The sequence below is a fragment of the Dasypus novemcinctus genome, chromosome 9 (genome assembly GCF_030445035.2).
Source record: "Dasypus novemcinctus isolate mDasNov1 chromosome 9, mDasNov1.1.hap2, whole genome shotgun sequence".
Lineage (NCBI taxonomy): Eukaryota > Metazoa > Chordata > Mammalia > Cingulata > Dasypodidae > Dasypus > Dasypus novemcinctus.
The window spans coordinates 15,175,843-15,196,722 of record NC_080681.1 but is presented as its reverse complement, the minus strand read 5'-3'; the positions used below and the strand labels follow the sequence as shown (position 1 = coordinate 15,196,722).

At 42.7% G+C, this 20,880-nt stretch overlaps 1 protein-coding gene across 1 annotated transcript in view; it reads right to left on the bottom strand.

Moving 5' to 3' along the window:
• AKNAD1 (AKNA domain containing 1) overlaps window positions 1-17,907 on the bottom strand; it is a 53,204-nt gene extending 35,297 nt beyond the window's left edge. The window contains exons 1-5 of the mRNA XM_071217158.1: window positions 17,254-17,907; window positions 13,594-14,679; window positions 4,439-4,472; window positions 4,129-4,277; window positions 3,990-4,049 (exon numbers count right to left, since the gene is read on the bottom strand). Coding sequence (XP_071073259.1) covers window positions 3,990-4,049; window positions 4,129-4,277; window positions 4,439-4,472; window positions 13,594-14,574 — 1,224 coding nt within the window. The 5' untranslated portion in view covers window positions 14,575-14,679; window positions 17,254-17,907. The remainder of the gene's footprint in view (window positions 1-3,989; window positions 4,050-4,128; window positions 4,278-4,438; window positions 4,473-13,593; window positions 14,680-17,253) is intronic.
• Window positions 17,908-20,880: the final 2,973 nt, after the last annotated feature.

The following is a 20,880-nucleotide window of genomic DNA, read 5'->3' as shown; positions in this document are numbered from 1 at the left end:
CCACCAGAGTGCTCCAGACTTTGGAGAAATCCTGGTCCTGCTAACACCTTGATTTTGTACTTCAAGCCCATGAAACTGTGAGACAATAAATCCCTGTTGTTTAAGCAAACCAGTTATATGGTATTTGTCATAGCAGCCCTGGCAAACTAAGACATGTTCATTAAATTCTCCTTGCTTATCCCATTTGAGTGAGCCCTCTGGTTCCTGCCAGGGCTTAGATGATACTGAAAATATCAAAGACAAAACTCAGATTTCTAGCTTGGGAGGTGAGAAGAATGTGATTCCACTGACTAAAATGAGGAATTAGGAAAGACTAACAAGTTTGAGAGAAGATGTCAATATTGGACAAGGTAGTACGTGAAGATACACACAAACATTTGGAGTTTTAGATGAGGAGTTAGGATTAGTAGAAATCTGAAGCAGTTGAAGTCATAGAGTGAATTAGGTGTTCAAAGGAAAGAGGAGAAAGAAAAAAACAGAAGAAAGTTAATTATGAATTATAACTTAGAATCCTGGAATTTAAATTGTATTAAAACTCAGAAGAAAAGACAGGACACAGTTTTCTAGGCTTAAAGGTACTCCATTTAATTCTTATAACAACTCTGAGATGGGGAGACATGCCACAATATATCAAAGATCATATAACCAGTAAGTAGAACTAGGATGTAAGCTCTTTTGTCTGCTCCAAAATCCAAATATAGCAAAGTCTATTATGCTATACTGCTGAAGTTGGGTTTAATTTTAACTCTGTCTGGCCTCTTCCAACCCTGAACCAAATGGGCTTAAACTCTCAGAACAAAGGCTGACACTGTCAGGAGCCACATTTACTGTCCTCAGTCCCAACAGGAATCGTCACTTCTGAAGGTTCATGCCTTGAACAATTCTCTTTGCTTTGCCTGGCCTTTCTAATTCTGTTTTCAAAGATACTGAAAGCTTGGGTTTTTGGAGCTCTCCTTTATCTGTCCTTCACTCCCTCACCCCTGCAGTCTGACTTCTATGGATCCACCACTTTGTTGGAACTGCACTTCCCAAGGTCACTTATGACCTCTTGGTTCATCAAATGTCACACTCATCTTGCTTTCCTTCCGTCCTTCAACATTTGATGGTGTGATCCACTCCCCCCCTTCTTAAAACCATCTTTTTCCTTGGCTTTCACAGCTCTTCTTCCCTCCAGGTCTGTCTCCAACCTTTCAGGTTATTCTGCATTGGTCTCCTTTGTGAATTCCTTTTCTTTCACCTGCCCCCTGGTTGCTGTTTCCCATCATTCTATCCTTGGCCCTCTTCACTTCTCATACTGCAAGTTTTATCTGGACAGTCTCATCCATCCCATAGTTGTAACCCACAACTGTGCTCAAATTTACATTTCTGGTTCAAACTACTGCTCTGAGGGCCAGATCCATTACTCCAATTGCCCCCTCGACCTCTTTACTTGGACGTCAAACTCAAAATGGCCAAAACTGAATTCAGCATCTTGCCTCCCACACCCATTCTGAACTGGTTCCTCCACTTTTGTTTCTGACCTTGGTTGCCCAAGCCAGAAATCTGGAACTCATTTGAACATCCTCCCTCACTTTTTCATTCTTTTCAATCTGTCATCACTTCCTTAAACTCTTAGATTTGTCCCGCTCTCCGCTCTCCATCCTCACTGCCATCCTTGCTTCAGACCCTTATAACTTATTTCCTGGATTATGTATTCCTAATCAATCTCTGTGTCTACAGTCTTGCTCTCAAGGTACTTTTTCAATTCCTGGCTGTTTCCATTTACTAAAAGCTGCCAAGGCAATATACCAGAAATAGGTTGGCTTTTACAATGGGGATTTATTCACTTATGAATATACAGTTCTGAGGCCATGAAAGTGTCCAGATGAAGGCATCATCAAGAGATTTCCCCAAGCTGCAGCTATGGGCAGTCAGGTACATAGCAGCATCTACTCATCTCTCCCCTCTCCTCCAGGCCTTGTAGCTTTCAGCTTCTGGCTTCAGTGGTTCCTCTCAGCTTCTGTGTTCCATTGATTTCTCTCTTAGCTCCCGAGTGTTTTTTTGTTTTTTTTTTTTTTTTTCTGTGTCTCTGCATGTTTCTCCAATGTATAAAGGATTCCAATAAGAGGATTAAGAACCACCCTGGGTCACACGATCTAATCAGAGGCCCTTAACTGAAGTAATTTAATCAAAAGTTCCCACGGACAGTAGGTTTATATGAATAGGAATGGATTAGCTCTAAGGACATGATCTTCTGGGGTCTACCCAGCTTCAAACTGTCACACTGGCTTTAAATTGTTCAATGTTTCCCCATCATCCAACCTCGGGATAAAATCTAGACTCTTTGGTGTGGCCTTTCTTGATATGGTCATGATACAGTCTTTGTCTTTGTCTCCCTCTCTAGTCTCTTTTCTACTTCACTGCATGTACCCTGCACTCCATCTCGTAAATCACAGTAACAAACAGTTCCTCACCCCATCAGCACGTTCTTACCCCTGTGCCGCTGCATCTGCTGTTTCCTTTTCCTAGACACTCCTTTTCTTGCTATCCTGCCAAGCTTACCCCTTTTTTTCCTGTAATGCCACCTCTGAAGTCACTTCTAAGAAGTGTTCCAAAATTCCCCCTGACTGGGAGAGATGAGATTCTTCTAGGCTGCCATTAGGATCATCTGTGATATTTCTGAAGCTGCATCTTACTTGTCTGTTTAGCAGTCACTTTTTCCTAGGAGACTATAAGCTGTTTGAAAAAGGAATTGTTTCTTCATCTCCAATCCCTGGGATATAGGCAGTGCCTGACAAATGTTTGTTGAATGAATGAATGGGTTATTTAGTCAGTATGATGAATGAATGAATAACAAACTGTGTGTTTAGCATTTGCGTCCTCCTGGTTTCTGTCTACACAGCCTCGTTCATGAAGCATAGCCTGCCCTGGACTTTATGTCTATATCAGGACTTTTGATCATCTGCCTTTTTGCTGACCCAATGGCCTAAATCCTATCTTCAACTTCAGCTTATTTCTTATTCTCCAAGTCTCAGCTTATTGACCCATTTCCATACTCTACCCTGGCACTGATGAAAAAGGCTGTTATGGTGACAACATAAATTAGTGATTTCATTAAATGCAAAGGCAAGCCAGGAGGTAAAAGCAAAAATTTTGATCTAAAATGCATAGCTTCAAAATCTACTTTAAGAGTTTTCAAAGTTTAATGTACTGAATTGCCAAATACCAGCAATGCTTATAACCTTATATCCACCATGACCATGGGCAGACAAGCCTTTTATAATGGTTTATATTTCTCCTCTTGAACCAACCATGGTCTCAGATTTACCACAAGGTAATTGGTGAGGAATAACAGGTGTATGTAATAGGTCTCTGGGAAGAAAAGAGGGCTAAATACATAGCGAGACAGAATTCTAAGCTCTTTTAGTGTAATCTTCAGCAAAAAAATTTTTATACCAGAACATTTCCAGTCCCAACAATGTCAAGAAAACATGAAGTTATAAATTCATTTGTATGTACCCTGGTCAAATTTCTTAATAAAAATAAATTTGGGAAGCAGATGTGTCTCAAGTGATTGGGCTCCTGTCTACAATATAGGAGGTCCAGGGTTTGATTCCCGGGGAATCCTGGTAAAGGCAAGCTGGCCCATGGGGTGAGCTGGCCCATGCGGAGTCCTGGCCCACATGGAGTGCCAGCCTGCACAGAAAGCTGGTGCAGCAAGATGACACAACAAAAAGAGACACAGAGGAAAGACAATAAGAGATGCAGCAGACCAGGGAGCTGAGGTGGTGCAAGAGATTGAGTGCCTCTCCTGCTCTGGAAAGTCCCAGGATCAGTTCCCAGTGCCACCTAAAGAGAAGACAAGCAGACACAGAGGAACACAGAGAGCAGAGAGTATGCCCAAAACAATGAAGGGGGGGTGGGGGGTGGGAGAAATAAATAAATCTAAAAAACAAAAAACAAAACATTTGGTTAAATAAATAAATTTAAAACTAGATAAAATGTATTACCAGACTCCTGTTTTGGAATTGGGGTGAGTTCTGTGCTATTCTTTTGGAAAATTCTTGAACCTGCAATGAAAAAAGTACAATATTTCATTAATGGCATTTGGTTACCTGTATGGTTTACAATGAGCCTTAAAAGTATTACTTTAGTCCTCAGTCGATCAGTCTGTTCTTTTAACTTCTGACACATCTGCTGCCCTTGTGATAGCTTTTGAAATAGGCATGAAGAACTTGAGGAATGGTCTTCCTGAGAGGTTGATGTCAATTTAAAGAAACTTGTCTCAGATTCTATTCCTATATAAGAGAGAATAAGTGTCGGCTACCATTCATGTCAACTTATCACAGATTTATTCAGTACTGAAAACAGAAGTCTGTGGCAACCACCACCATTAACTATATTTTTTAAAGTCCTCAAAATGTATAACGAAATCAAAGAAGCTTAAAAGTGATAGTACCTCTAAGAAGTTCTTGGTGCAGCACAGGCTCCATCTGCACAATAAAAGGAGAGGAGAGCATTACTGTTAGACCAAGCGACAAAGCCGTTTTTCAGGGCGACCCAATGTGTTCCGGGCACTGTGAAGGCAGCTCACTGTGGGTCAAGAGCAGGTCCTGACGCCGAGACTGGGTTCCAGTTCTGGTGCTTATCTCTGCTGGGATGACTCTGGAAAATTGCTTCATCACTATAAGCCTCAATTCCTCAGCGATAAAATGGTGTTCGTGATAGAACCTACCTCTAGGGTGGTCGTAAGGATTAAATGTTAAATATTTGCCATAAAAGCTGGCACGTGCAGGTTAGCTGTTATTGTGTTTGATACTAGTGCAGAGGCTTTTAACCTTTTTTGCTCCATGGACCCCTTGGCCAGTCCTGTGAAAACCACGGACCCCTTACTAAGTCCACACTGTACTGTGATAAATACATCACACCAACACGTCCCCACAAGAATAATGCTTTTTCCTTCTTCTTTATTTTCTTTTAAATGGTACATTAAAAAAATACGAGGTCCCCATATATCCCCCACCCCGCCTAACCCACTCCTCCCACATCAACAACCTCTTCCATAGTGATGGCACATTCACTGCCCCTGGTGACTACATTTTGGAGCACTGCTGCACCACACGGACACTGGTCTACATTGTAGTCTTTTGGATTTCAATTCAAGCTCACAGACCCCTTGTTAACCCCTGTCCTGGTGTGTGAAGTAATCAAACATTTCTCCTGAACTAGACTGTAAGCTCCTTGAGGGCAGAGACTGTTAGTCTTGTCCCAGCTCCGTTGCTGGTGCTCCCGCTGGCGCCAAGCACATTGCAGTGTGAGCAAAACAAATTGTACCTGTAAGCTAGCAGGCACCTTAGAACAGGCATAAAGTTTCTACAGAAAAGCACATGGCCCTGTCAAGTTTAATACTAACCTTTTACCGTATCTTTGTAACGCTTCTCTCATTCCCTCTTCTTACCTCCGTGAAACTTAGAGGCATGCAGGACAATATGTATCTTAAATGTTAGCCAGAGCAGAAAACTAGAAAAGCTTCCCAAACCTCCTCCCAAGGATGCCGAGTCTATGATTAATTCTCTTTGTTTCAAACCTGTACAAAAACTAAATGATATTGCAGGGACAGATGCTGGACAGTATATCCTGCCATAACCCACTGAATGGACTGGGAGAGAGTGTAAACTACAATGTAAACTATTATCCATGCAGTGCAGCAGGGCTCCAAGATGTATTCACCAAACACAGTGAAAGTGCCACAATGATGACAGAGGTTGTTGCTGTGGGAGGAGTGGGGTGGGGTGGGGGGTGGGGTGTATGGAAAACTCTTATATATATATTTTTTTAAAGATTTATTTATTTATTTAATTTCCCCCCCTCCCCTGTTCTTGTCTGTTCTTGGTGTCTATTTGCTGCGTCTTGTTTCTTTGTCCGCTTCTGTTGTCGTCAGCGGCACGGGAAGTGTGGGCGGCGCCATTCCTGGGCAGGCTGCTCTTTCTTTTCACGCTGGGCGGCTTTCCTCACGGGCGCACTCCTTGTGCGTGGGGCTCCCCCACGCGGGGGACACCCTTGCGTGGCACGGCACTCCTTGCACGCATCAGCACTGCGCATGGCCAGCTCCACATGGGTCAAGGAGGCCCGGGGTTTGAACCGCGGACCTCCCATATGGTAGACGGATGCCCTAACCACTGGGCCAAAGTCCGTTTCCCATCTTATATTTTTTAATGTAACATTTTTTGTGATTTATGTATCTTTAAAAAAATACAATAAAAAAAACTGTAAGAAAATCTCTCCATGGGGAGGCAGATCTGAAACTGATTAGCTCTCCTGTCCTCCCCTGGCCCGTAAAGCCTCTCTCCTTCCCAGCGTAGTGTGTCTGCATATTCTGCTCTGCTAGTGACAAGCCCAGGGACCACTCCGGTCTCCTTTAGTTTGGTGCCCCAGGTGGCACCAGCATTTTCATGAGAAGGACACTGGTGGGAGGATTCCTGGACTCCTGAGGTGAGGCGCTCGCTGGCACTGGCTCTGTGGCCGTGGGAGTCTCTTGCCCCAGGAGTATAGAATCCTTAAGGTGGGCTGCAAAGGAAAATAGGGCCTATTCTGTGTGCTGTGTGTGAGAATTGTACCTTCCTTCTTCTCAGTAACACAGTAACTCCTGCCAAAGCTGTAAGCAGCACTGTCGCACTTGGTCTTTGCTTGGATCAGGAAGGGAGAGGCCCCTGGCATAAGGAGGTGTCGCTGGGATTGGTTGCATAGTCCTTGGTTTCTTGGTACTTGATCAATTAAATTTTAACCAGAATGAGAAATAACCAGAGTTCAGAGGCAAAGGGAAAGAACAGCCCCCGAGGTTGCACTATTATGCACTGGGAAAAATTGGGGTATGAACCTGTGACTAAAAAGAAAATGATCCATCTTTGTTAAGGAAGTACAGCCTCAATATGCCTTGGAGGATGAACAAAAATGGGCAGCCCTAGGGGTCTTAGAATATAACACTATTCTACAATTAGGCTTGTTCTGTAGATTAAGTAAGTGGGATGAAATTCCTTATATTCAATGTTTTATGGGAAGCGGATTTGGCTCAATTGATAGAGCATCCGGCTACCACATGGGAGGTCCAGGGTTCAAACGCAGGGCCTCCTGGCCCACATGGTGAGCTGGCCCACACGCAGTGCTGATGTGCGTAAGGAGTGCTGTGCCACACAGGGGTGTCCCCCACATAGGGGAGCCCCATGCTCAAGGAGTGCGCCCCGTAAGGAGAACCACCCAGTGTGAAAAAAGTGCAGCCTGCCCAGGAGTGGCGCCACACACACGGAGAGCTGACGTGGCAAGATGACACAACAAAAAGAGACACAGATTCCCAGGGCTGCTGACAAGAATACAAATGGACACAGAAGAACACACAGTGAATGGACACAGAGCGCAGACAACTGGGGGAGGGGGCGGGGGAAGGGGAAAGAAAGAAAGAATGAATAAATTAAAAAAAAAAATGTTTTATGGCAATAGCCCAAAATGGAAAACTTCAAAGGGAATATTTTGGGCACAGTATGTTGCCAGTTGGTCAGGCCCTGAGCTCCCAATGTTCAAAAGCCAGAGATGACAAAGGCTCACTGTCTCAACCAGCTAAGGAATTGGGTAATCAACCCTCTACGTCACAGCAAGAGTTAAATAAGTAAAATTGAGGGAAGCAAAAATCAGAGAAACCTCTTCATGATTTTAATCCCACTGATGCCGATGAAGTTTTAGATACCATCATTGTTTCAAATACTTCTAGGCCTGGAATTGCCCCAGCCCCAATACCTCCTCCACCCCACTATCAGGGGGATGGAAACAAACCTGAATTACCATTAGACCCTCTAGAAATGGCCCCTCCACCCCAACCCAAAGTGGTGTGACTTTCAGGCAGGGTGCCTCTGCTTCAGGCGGGCAAGACCAGGGCCATTTCCTCTCTGACAAGTCCTGCAGGAATAGAAGAGCAAGGACAACCCAGGAGCTCCCTATAGGTGCATACTCCATTTTCAACATCAGATCTAGATAACTGGAAAGATCTGGTCCTTAGTTACAGAGAGGACCCCAGAAGGGTGGAAACCCTTTTCGAATCTGTATTTGGAACGCACAACCCTCATTGAGCAGACAGTCTTTCCTGAGAGGAAAAGCAGATTGTGCTGGCGAAGGCTCGAGATCATTGATTTTCTAGCCAATAGTGACCCTAACAACTCCATTCATGTCCCGGGAAGCCAAGCAGTACCAACAGCTGACCCCTTAGAACCCAACCAAACACGGGACTGAACTAAACTAGTTCATTACAAAGCTGGCATAAAAATGACTGAGTGGCGTCATTTTTGTTTAGGACTCAGGAATGGAGTTCCTAAACCAAAACATGCAAGCAAAATCCAAGAAAATTTTCAGAAACCAGGTGAAAATCTGTTCTATTCCTCGAGAGACTCCTCAAGTCTCATTGCCAGTTCCCCAACCTAGAGCCAGAAGACCCTGTTAATCGGCACAAGTTTAACCTGTCAGTCACCTGCCAAAGTGCTCCTGACATCCGTCGCAAATTTTAAAATTGGCAGTGAGGGCTGCCAATTTCAGCCCTAGCAGAAATTGTTTTCCAGGTATATTATAATCGGGAAGGAGCCCCAAACAACAATTTCCTATAAGGCTACCTTACACGCTAACCTTTTAGGAACAGTTCTGAGCAAAACCCTCCAGCAGCAGCGGGAACCTGACAGGTAAGACCTCCGGGCCCCCCAGCAACGTGCGTTTGGTAAAGAGGAAGGGCACTGGAAGCCAGAGTGTCCTCGCCTCCCAAAGAAGGGGGCACTGAAAGCTCCTGACTCCGCGAGCCTGTGCCCACAGCTGACGGGGACCAAGACAGTGACGTGGAATGACGGGGCCTGGGGTACTTTCCCCTGGTCAGGCAATGACCCTGAACACTCACAAGGAACCTTGGGTCTCTCTCCAAGTGGGTAAGAAATCAGTAAATTTTCTGGTGGATACAGAAGCAGCTTTTTCAGTTTTAAATAAAAAAACCACTGCTCTTCTCCTCCCTGGCTGCCAGGAGATCACCCGCCATCGTGAATGACACTTACTATCCAGACCAGGAAGCTCATGACCCAGAGGCCACTTCAGCGGAAACAAATGGTCCTCGATGTCCTTCCCTCTGGGAAGGCAACAGTACCTAAGACAGAAATTTGGGAAAAGCTAGCCAACATGTACCAGACCACACCTGATGTCATCTTTGTATCTGCATTCAGAACCCATTTTGGTGGTGGCAAAACAAGTGGCTTTGTCATGATTTAGGATTCTTTGGATTATGCAGAGAAAAATGAACCTGAACACAGACTTGCAAGACATGACCTGTAGAAGAAGAAAAAGACCTCAGGAAAACAGCGAAAAGAATGCAAGAACATAATGGAGAAAGTTAGGCGGACTGCAAAGGCCGATGTTGGTGTTGGCAAAAAAGACAGAGTAAAGATTCTTCAGTGACGCGATTGGCGATTGTGCAGATTTTTCACCAGAGGATTAATAAAACTATAAAAACTTTTTAAAAAACCGCAGCTCACTCCTAAGACAGCTGAATCTTTCCCAATGATTGGAATTTCAGGAGTTACCAATGGCCAGTTTTTCCTACAACCTCCAGTGTCAGTTTGGAGGTAACCAATTAACGTACAAGTTCCCCTGCATTCCTGAATGCTCTATTCCTCTTCTCAGTCGGGGCTTGCCTCACTCTCCTTCTTGCCCAATGAATCAACACACAGCTTCCAGAAGTGCATGCCTACATTCTCTGAGAACCCTCTGTGGTCTGGCAGAAAACACTGAGAAGTTGGGAGTACCCGAAGAAATAAAACAACAGGTACCAGCTGAAGTTTGGGCCATGGGGGGACTTCCAGGAAGAGCCAGGAAGGTGCACGAAGGCAAGGTAAGGCTGCGACCAAACAGCACACCTCCACACTTGAAACACTAGCCACTCAGACGCAAAGCAAAAATAGGCACCACGCCCCTGACTAAAAATTCCTCCGTTGGGGCCTAATTAGACCCTGCCAGTCTGACTGTAACATACATATCATACTGGTCCTAAAACCTGGCACACAAGAATACCGGTTTGTACAAGATTTAAGAGCTGTTAATCAAGTAGTGGAAGACATCCATCCAAGAGTGCCTAATCCACATATTCTCCTTATCAATATTTCAGAAGCTTATGCTTGGTTCACTGTTTTAGATTTAAAGATGCTGTTTATTGCATACCCCTAGAAACAGAATCACAAAATCTGCTTTGGAATGGGAAGATTCTGATACAGGAATAAAACAACAATATTGTAAAGAGGAAGGGCATTGGACTGTGTTGTCACAAGAATTGAAAAATGCCCCAGCTCTCTTGGCAAGCACTGTCCAAGAACTTCCATGGAGTACAATTCCATGAAGAACTTTTTCTTCAGGTTGTTCATTATATACTCATAGCCAGTAAAACCCAAGAAGCTTCAAATAAAAACACCATGACAGAAAAAGGTTATAAAGCATCTGAAAAAAAAACAAATAACACAAAAACAAAACAAAACAAAACAAATAACACAAACCCATGTTAAATATTTTGACTTCAAACTGTCAGAAGGACAACAGGCTTTACTGACCAGGAGGAAGGAAACTTCATGACAAGTATCAGAACCAAGAAATAGAAAAGAACATAGAGGATTTCTAGACCTGTCTGGCTCTTGCAGTCTTTGGATACCAAATTTTGGACTTACTGCTAAACCCCAATATGAAGCCTTAAAGGGGGAGAACGTACGCGAGAAGGCTCTCTAGAATTTCAAAAACTTAAAGATAAACTTCTCTCGTTTATCTTTAATTCTTCTAATGAAAGAATTTGAACATGAATGGCAAAGAATTTGGAGGAAACCTCCAGTCAGTTGCATACTTATCAAATCAGCTTGACTACGGCCAGCCTGCTTATAAGCAGTAGCTGCCACCTGTGATCTTCTCCAGGGAGCAGAAGAGTTCACATTGGGCTCTCCCACAAGTCTTTACCCTGCGTTATGTTCTTACATAGTAGAACAAGAAGGGCATCAGTGGCTAACTATGGGCCATCTGAGCAAATTACAAGCCATCTTACTAAACATCACAAATGTCACATTGAAAACTATAGATGAGCTCAACCCGGCTACCCTGCTGCCTGAATTTAATGAAAAGACCAGAATGGAAAACTCGCAGGAATGATTGTATATACCTCCTTGAAGAGGTATACTCTAGCTGCTCAGGATTAATAGACACTCCATTACCAGAACCAACCTACAATTATTTACAGATGGAAGCAGCTTCTTGGACAACGGAAACCACAGAGCAGGCTAATCAGGAGTCACCCTCACTGAAATATTAGAACTAAAGTCTTTGACCGCAAAGTCTATGATTAATTTTTTTGTTTCAAACCTGTATAAAAACTGTAAGAAACTCCTTAATGGGGAGGCAGATTTGAGATTGATTAGATCTTCTGTCCTCTCCTGGACAATAAAGCCTCTTTTCTTTCCCAGCATAGTTCAGTGTGTCTGCCTATTCTGCCGTGCCAAGCAATGAGCCCTTGGGCCATTTCAGTCTCCTTCAACATGGTAGTCTCCCTCTATAGAATGCTATAAAACCATGTGTGTTAAATTCCAAAATGTGTTTAAGACAGGTGTGTTTTCATGGGATGTGGTCCTTTTCTATTCACCATGAGGATTTATAATTCCAGAGTGATACTCCTTGAGAGCCTCCTCATTATTCCCAACACATAAAGTCCAAAAACTTGCTAGTGCCAGTGAGCTAAATGGTAGTGGTTAAATTAGACTAGAATCATTATGACTATCTCAATTATATGATGGATGTGAACCCTACAGTGCCCAGTTCACCAACTGGAATTGATTAGGACTGGAAAAAATCAGACACAGTCACAGCCTCCCAGAGAGGGATGAGGCTGATATCCATTCTGCCATTACTAGCCATGGGGCATTGAGAATAGTGTGCACCCAGGGGTGTTCTCCCTCAAGAACAGCGAGGAAGTCCAGTGTCCCAGCAGTGCAGATCTCTCCACGACTTAGAGAACATCCCAGCTGTGGCCGGGTGGGCTGCTGGCTCAAGGTGCAGGTGGGGATTCTGCTCAAACTCCCCAGAGGGTTCAGTAGAAAGAGAAGGAGTTGAAGCATGAAGGGATGCAAATGGAAACCGGCAAACAGGGCTGTTCTGTCCAGGCCACCTTTCATACCAAGGGCTTATAAGAAAAACCAGATGGTCCTGGCAAAATGCCAAATGCACCTTTCTTTGCTCATTAATGTGCATTTTCCTTACTTTTGAACTTCAAATAATCAATGAGATCCTGAGCCTTAGCACACTGGGGAGTTGGGAGAGGGTAATGGGGTAAGGGAAATGGTATAAATTAAGCAATAACAAAATTTTGTACTAAATGGTTACCAATATAACAAACTTGAAATATCTTGATTCAATTCTACTTGTCATTAATAACTAAGTGCATCGGGTTCGGTTCCTGGTGCCTCCTAAAGAAACAAGGGAGATGAACAGACATAGCAAGTGCAAACAACAAGGGAGTAGGGAGAAATAAACCTTAAAAAAAAAATTAAGGGCATGATATACGTAAGACATAAGGTCTTACATGTATTCTTGGGGGGACGTTAGGTGAAGGAAAGATAAAGACAAGGTCTCTGCCCTCCAGAATCTTCCATCTAGGGGAAGAAACAGACTTTCTCAAGTTATTATGATGCAAAGCAGGCTGAGAGAAATGCTTTGACTCAAGCCCTAAACAAAATAGGATTGGAAAGAGTGACAGGCGGGATCTGAAAAGCCCAGTGGCCCAAGGAGGAATTGAAGGAGGCCATGAAATAAGCAGGCCTTTTATAAATAAATGCAGTACAAGGTGTTGGAATAGCCAGGGCTGGAGGAGAGGCTTGGACCAACCACATAACTGAGGAAAATAGTTCTTGATTAGAACGGTAGGATGAAGTTAAAAAAACAAATGGGGGAGAAGCATCTGTGGCTCAATCAGCTGGGCTCCCGTCTACCCTATCGGAGACCCTGGTTCGCGGCCCGGGGCCTCCTTGTGAAGGCAGGCTCGCCCACAAGCACCCCGGAGCACTGCCTGGCCCACAGGTGCCTCGGGGAGCCAGCTCAGCAAGGTGACACAACAGAAAGGGAGACAAGCAAAAAACAAAACAAAACAAAAACACAGTAGAGAGCGCAGCAAATGGACACAGAGAACAGGCAGCAAGCAAAACACCACGAGGTGGGGGGGGAAATAAACAAATGGGAGGAGCTGATGTAGCTCAAGTTGTTGAGCTCCTGCTTCCCACATACCAGATCCTGGGTTTAATTCCCCATACCTCCTAAAAAAATAAAAATAAAAATAAAAATGGGGAGACCCAAATTCCGATTCGGATCTTATCCGTGTTGTTGTTAGTCCAGCCCCTGAATTTTCCAGTGAGGACACCCACTGAGCTTCTGAGATGTCAAGTTACTTGCCCAGAGTGACTCGGCAGCCTGATCAAGACCTCAGAACTAGAACCGAGCTGCACGCCCCCTCCAGAAACCCACACAGGCAAAGATGAGGAGTGGCACAGAATACGTTTGCTGGAGACTGCTTTCACTTACCTGCATTGGTTGTGAAGTCTCAGGAGTTTCCTTTTTCTGCTCTTGATGCTGTTCTTCCAAACTATTTGACCTAAGCGTGGTTGCTAAAACATCCTGTACGAGAGCTGATTTGTCTCTCAATCTAGAAGAGCTGGCCTGTTTAACTAATGTAAGTGGCTTTTTAATTATGTTGTTCTTAGGGATTTTCACTTTGGGAGCAATTTTAGAGAAATCAGGGAGTTGGTAATGCACTTGACCTTGGCCATATTTGAAGCCGTTGCCTGAACTTACTTTTTCAATTTTTTGTTTCCGGGATGCCTGCCCTTGGAAACTTTTTTGTCTATCCCTTGGACCCTTGATTTTAGTTAGGAAATTAACATTTTCTTGAAGACTGTTGTCTCCAGCAACAACTGTCTCTTTTAAATCAGAGACGTTTTTCCTCATTGTGATTGGAGAACAACTGGGTTTATTGCTGTTTTCACCATTACTTTGAGGGTTGAGTTGGTCAGTGAGTTCTGGGGTTTGTTCTTTTGGCCAAGAATTCTTAACATAATGTAAAATCATATTTTTAACAAGCGTTTCATCAAAACTGTCAACGTTAGAGACCTCTGGTAGAGTTTCACAGTCAATGCCTTGTCCTTCTAGAAATTCCTCTTTGGAAAGATGATTGAGTAAAATATAAGAAATGTTTGATCTAGAAGTGTCTTCTTTATTAGTTGGGATCTGAAGAATTTCAGTGCACTGTTTCTCTTTATCGTGCTTTTTATTGACAGCATTTTCAGGGATTTTATCCAGAATCATGGTCATATCTGCATTTCTACAAGTTTCATTATGTTGAGGGTTGCCTACGGTCAAAATAATTTGATCTGATACATTGAGAATGTCATTCTTTGAGGTAAAACTGTAATCATTACAAAGCTTAATTTGGGGGAGAGGCCCATCATAAGGCAAATCCTCCTGTTGCTTAGAAGATGTATCATCTGAGAAATCGGCTTCCTCCATGTCAGTGTGGCTTGGTCGTTCTTGTCCTCTGCTGCCTGGTATTGATGTTCTTAATTATATCAGCAGATCTGGTTTTCATTGATTGTCTTCATTTTGTGTCCTATTCTGTAAGAAATAAGAAGACTCTCATTGCTAAATACATTGCAATAATATATAAAATGATGCTTATCCAGGCATCAGTGCCAGAAAAAAATAGATATTTTTTTTAGAGAAATTCACTTGTAAACATGAAGACAGAAAGCTCAACCAAAAGCTAACCCTTCCTAAATACTACATTAACATAATCAGTGGTATAAAATTGAGGATAGAAAAGGAAGGACACTTTAAAATATTTTTAAATTTTTCATTCATAAAATTTGAGGGAGACATTAAGTCTATACAGGTAATGACCAGAAATGTTGGCTGTTTATCAGCCTCTCAGGAGATACTACTTGGAATTTGTTCTCCCCAAATAGGAGTTTGGGATGCAAGTGAAGGATTGATTTTAAGAATTACTGTGGGGGAAGTGGCTCAAGCAATTGGGCTCCCATCTACCACATGGAAAGCCCAGGGTTCGATACCCGGGGCCTCCTGGTGAAGGCAAGCTGGCCCATGTGACAGGATTGTTTTAGTCATTTATAGCATCCAATATTTACTATAAAATGAGGTACAGCTACATGAACAGAATTACAGGCTATTCTAACTCAAGTTGAAGGACAAAAGTAAAAGCTTCCCAGCAAAGCCAAAAGTACAGTAAAAGGGCAGGAGCTGAGGGACCTGGATTTGAATCCTGACTCCCCACTCATTAGCTCTATGTCCTCAGTCAAGTTATTTAACTTTCCTGAGTCTCGGTTTCTCCCTTTGAAAAATCAGAGCAGCAACACCTCGTTCACAGGAGTGCTCAATGATTACATGAAGTAATGCTTCACAAGCATTGGGCATGGTGCTTGAACACTCAATAAATGGTAGTTTAAAAATAGAAAACCAAAACCAAATTCAGGGTTGGAATACCAAAGAATGCCCAGGCACAAAAGGCTAGGCCCCCTTTATCTGTGGGGGATATTTAAAGGGTAAAGGAAGAAATGCAATATGTGAGACATGCTCTCCAAAAGAGCCTTAAAAATACTTTAAATCTATCTGTAAATGGCTATATTGTTTGTGAAAATATAACTGAATAATTTTAAATAAAACTTTGTCTGATTTCCAAAAACAAACAAGAAAGAGTATGTTTAAGTGCCAGCAAATAAGAGAGAAAAAGAAGACAAGTTCTAGTTTTGCAGAATGTTTCATGACCCGTTATAGCCCAAACTCATCCTCAACTTTCTTTGTCTTGAGGTGCTGATTGATGAGCTCCAAGTCTCTCAATGACAGAAAAGACCCTTTGGTGGCCAGATCCCAGTTTCTAAAGTATCACCCATTTAAACTGACAACATTTCATTTTTGCTATAACCCTTAAAGAAATGAAAACAAAAAAGAAAGAAAGAAAGAGAATCCACCAAGATAAGGCAGACGCCTGTGGATCTCTCTCCTGACGCACAGGAAAACAGCTTCTGTTGTTACTATTTGCCAAATATCAAGGGGATTTTCTTCTGGAAAAGGACAATCGACTTCCTCAGCACTGGAGTGGACCCCTTACAGGTAGCTAGAGGCAGCCAGAACATCTTACCATGTCCACACCCACCTCACTTTTGGAATCCAAAGACACCTCCAAAGAGATTCTGGTCCGAACCCAACAGAACCTTTCCACAGAACCCAATCCGTTTGCCAGCAGCCAGGGCAATGCATTTGTGGCCGTGACAGCTTGTGCAGCTGTCCTGGCCATTATGTGCTCAGCAATAACTCACAGCAAACTCTGAGCACAGACACTTTGAGCAGAGGCAGCCAGCCCTCCCAGTGACCCGGCCTGTGAAAATGCTTCAGTCGGGGCCCTGAGCAGAGACCAGCAGCAGGTGGTCACCATGCTGAAAGCCATTCCCTGTTGGTTTGCTTCCGTATGAGCTCTGAAGGTGGGGCCGATGTGCTGACAAACTCACCAACCTGCCTCATTCAAGAGAACATGATCATGACCTAGATGACTGGCAATCTGAGGAAATCAATTAAGAATGTCTACAGATGAGAAGACCTAAGCTCCTTAGTGGTTAGAGGCCAAAGATGGGCAGCAAGCCAATGTTTCTGGCTGTAGGTGACGTTTCTTCTATTCATTAAGCCCGCTTGGCGGTAATATATCAAGAGACTGTATTTATCATCAAAGGAAAACGGCGGGGTCCAGTGCCTGTAGTAATCTCTCAACATCATCCCCAACACCCGCCTGTTGTGTGTTAGACCTCTGCTAGCCTCCAGACAAACCAGGGAGGATGGACATGACCCAGAGGTAAAGGAGAAAGCAGGCATTGTTCCCGTACACCTTCCTTGTCTCCCACTACTTAAGGACCAGTGAGCACAGCCAGGCAACACTCTTCTAAACATCAACCCTACAATAAGAGGTGGCAGTGGGAGGCAATGATTCGACAGTCCAAATTCTTCTTACTTCCCTGTGTGTGTGTCACCTGGAACATGAACAGACTAAAATGAGGAGCTTTACGTTCATGATCCACTGATATTTCGTGCTGCACAAAGCAATATGCTGCTCTACCTCTTTAACCAATACAAAAATAGTCAACACAAAGAGGTAAAACCATGGCAACAGCAACAGAAACTCACCCACGTCTTGGTGTCCCTGGATCTCGTAGGCTGAACCTGATGAAGGGCCTTGCGATAGATGAACAAGTCTCTAATTCGAAATCATCTCTTTTCAATAGTTGAAGTCAACTGTGATTGAACAGTAGGACAAAAACTGAACTTCAAAATCATGGCATGCCTGCTTCTTTTGGGTGCCTTCAAGCGCAAGAAAACAGCTTTGAAGATTACATAGGGAATTTCCAACGGGATCTAAACTTTTGTTCTTTTATGTCTTTGAAGAGCATTTAAAACACTTGGTTTGATTCTGTTTTAATTTCCACATTCTCTACATCAGCAATACTATTCCCCCATGAAAGAAAATGGGAGACAGTTCCAAATAATATGTTGTAGGCCCCGCCCAGGGATCAAGTATTCATGGACTTTGTATCCAGTGTCTGGTGTTTCTGGGTTAAAATATTTTCAAAGGTAATGTGATGCAGGGCCCCTCGGCGACAACTGCATCGCTCTGGTAATCCTATCAGCTAACTTCATCTCAGAAATGTGGGGTGCCCACAAACACAGTGTCTCTAACGGTAACAATACACCATTCGGGGTAGCAGTCTGCTTTCATCCTGCTGTTGTCAAATGGCAGAAGGGAGACGCCGTGATAGAGCAACAAATCAATCCAATACTCCCTCAAGAGCCAGATGGATGTATTATTTATAGCCAGCCTTAGAGATGCACTCCTTCTGGGAGTGTACGTGAATTTGATGAGCAGCTGTTACAAATTATTTATCGAGCAGCTATTTTAAATGTCAGAAAAGAAAAAGTCTTTAGAAACTATGAGCAAGCCAGTATTTGGAGATGCTTCTTCTTGGTGTTTTACCGCAGCCTTTCCTTGTTTCTCTTGCTGTTTGGTAGGTTAAAGCTATCGTTTTATCTGATTTTTTAAAATCTGATTTTCTTATTGACATACCTACGTGATCATCACAGATTGTCTAATTTTTACTGTAAACCATGGACTGTTGCTGTGCTCTGGGAACATTTACAAAACTCTTGCCAATTGATATTTTAAAAATAATTCTTAGTAATAAAATTTAAAACACAGTGACTTAAAGTAGTATATAAAGAAAATAAATACGTTATTCCTAAAACTTCCCCGCCTTAAAGAAGTAGGATTAAAATATTCATAATAATTACACAGCCCTTCCCTAAATATTTTCGCTTAAGTTTGGCATCCTCTGCCTGATAAGAAGGGCCAGACTATTTCAGGAATACCTTTTCCCCTTTTTCTAAGAACTTCTCCCTCTTTCCCCAGCCTGCTGCCCCCCTGCTTTAGAAACACTGACTTGAAAACATACACAATTTTTTAAAAATGAATAAAATGTCAAACATATTTTATATTGATACTTGATGTATGCTCCTCAAAATGTTTTATAATAGTAATGATTTTGACAAAAATCTATCCCCACATTAGAAAAATCTAACGGATAAACTCACAAAATCTCTTTGTGATAGGGTTATTACAGATCAGCTTTACTTTCTTACTAGTGCCCTTATCTTTATTTATTTAACAAATACTTATTGAGAATACCTAATAGGCGCAAGGCATTATGCTAGGTGCTAGACTTAAAAGGAAATATAGGGAGTGGATGTGGCTCAGGCATTCGGGCCCTCGCCCACCACATGGGAGGTCCCAGGTTTGGTTCCTGGTGCCTCCTAGAAAAGATGAGCAAGACAGCAAGCTGGCACGGTGAGCTGACACAACAAGATGACACAACAAGAAAACAAAAGAGGAAATATATTGAGAGACACAATAAAGCAGGGAGCAGATGTGGCTCAAGCGATTGAGCATCTCTCCTCCCACATGGGAGGTCCTGGGTTCAGTTCCTGGTGCTTCCTACAGAGAAGATGAGCAGACACAGAGAGCACACAACGAATGGACACAGAGAGCACACAGCAAGCACAAACAATGGGGGGCGGGGTTGAAATAAATCCTTTAAAAAAAAAAAAAAGGAAATATAGGGAGCAAATACGGCTCAAGCAGTTGAGTGCCAGCTTCCCCACATATGAGGACTTGGGTTCAATCCCCAGCCCCTGGTACCTCAAAAAAAAAAAAAAAAGAAAGAAAGAAAGATAGAAAATGGTTAGGAGTGTGGCCTTTGGTACCAGACCAAGTCTGTAGCTGGCCTCTGCTACTCACTAGCTGTGCAGGCTTGGACAGGTTGCTTAACTTCTATGTTGTTCAGTTTGTGTATCTGTAAACTGGGGGATATTAATAGCACTACATAGGGTTGTTGTGAGAATTATGAGTTAACTTTTTTTTTCTATCTGCACCTTGCTGTGTTTCTCTCTTTTTTTTAAAAAAATTATTGAAGTATATCACTCATATGTAAACATACATGAACAATAAGTGTGTAGTAATAGTTGTGACCTTACAAGTTTCTTTTGTTTTTGTTTTTATTTTTCCAAATTTTTATTGTGGTAACATATAGACCGCCCATTTCCTATTTTAACCGCATTCAAGTATACAACAGTGTTGTATCACTATCACCACCACCCATTACCAAAACTTGTCCATCACCCCAAATAGAAATCACGTACCCATTAAGCATGAATTCCCTATTTTCCATCCCACCCTTGCCCCTGGTAACCTGTAATCTACTTTCTGCTTGTATGAATTTGTATATTTTAGTTATTTAATATAAGAGAGATCATATAATATTTGTCCTTTTGTGTCTGGCTTATTTCACTATCATGTCTTCAAGGTGCATCCATGTTATAGCATTATCAGAACATCATCCCATATTTTAAAAAATGAATATCATCCCTTTTTACAGCTGAATAATATTCCATAGCATAGACACACCCCATTTTGTCCATTCATCCATCGATGGGCACTTAGGTTGCCTCCCCACTTTGCCTGTTATGAATAACACTACTAGGAATATTGGTGTTCAAGTTCCTGCTTTCACTTCTTTTGGGTATCTAGCTGAAAGTGGTATTCCTGGTAATTTTACCCTTAATTCTTACTCATAATACTGAATTCTATACTACCTGAGGAACCACCAGACCGTTTCTCACAGTGGCTGACCATTTTACATTTCCACATGAGTTGATTTTTTAAATCAGCCTTTATATAGCACTTACTATGTGCCACACACCATTCGAAGCACTTTACAAATACTAATTCATTTAATCGATGCATGCAAGGATTTCCAATATTGCATATTATAAGTGCTATGAAGGTTAGGGAGGAACCGACATGAGAAAGAATAAGAAGGAAAGGGAAAACCTTCTTGAGGTAGGAAAGGCAGGGAAGGCATTGCTGTGAGCAAAAGAAGACAAAGTCACGGCAGAGTGTTTGGGGCCGAGGGGACACATGCAAAGACCTGAAGTGGAAAAGAACTTGGCGGGGGGATGGAGCTAAAAGGCGCATGGGTGGTGGCAGTGAAGATTAAAGAAATGGATACGTTCAAGGCATTAGACATATTAGGGAGACAAAAAAATCCCCAGAACCTGACAGTGTGCTTGTGAAGGTGAGCGAGGTTGAGGGGGGAATTAAGGATGACTCCTTGGTCGTGCTTTCCAGTACTTTCCAAGAATGTTCCCGTAAAGAACACTTGAATCAGTAAACAACCCCAAAAGAGCAAAGTACGTGAATTCTTA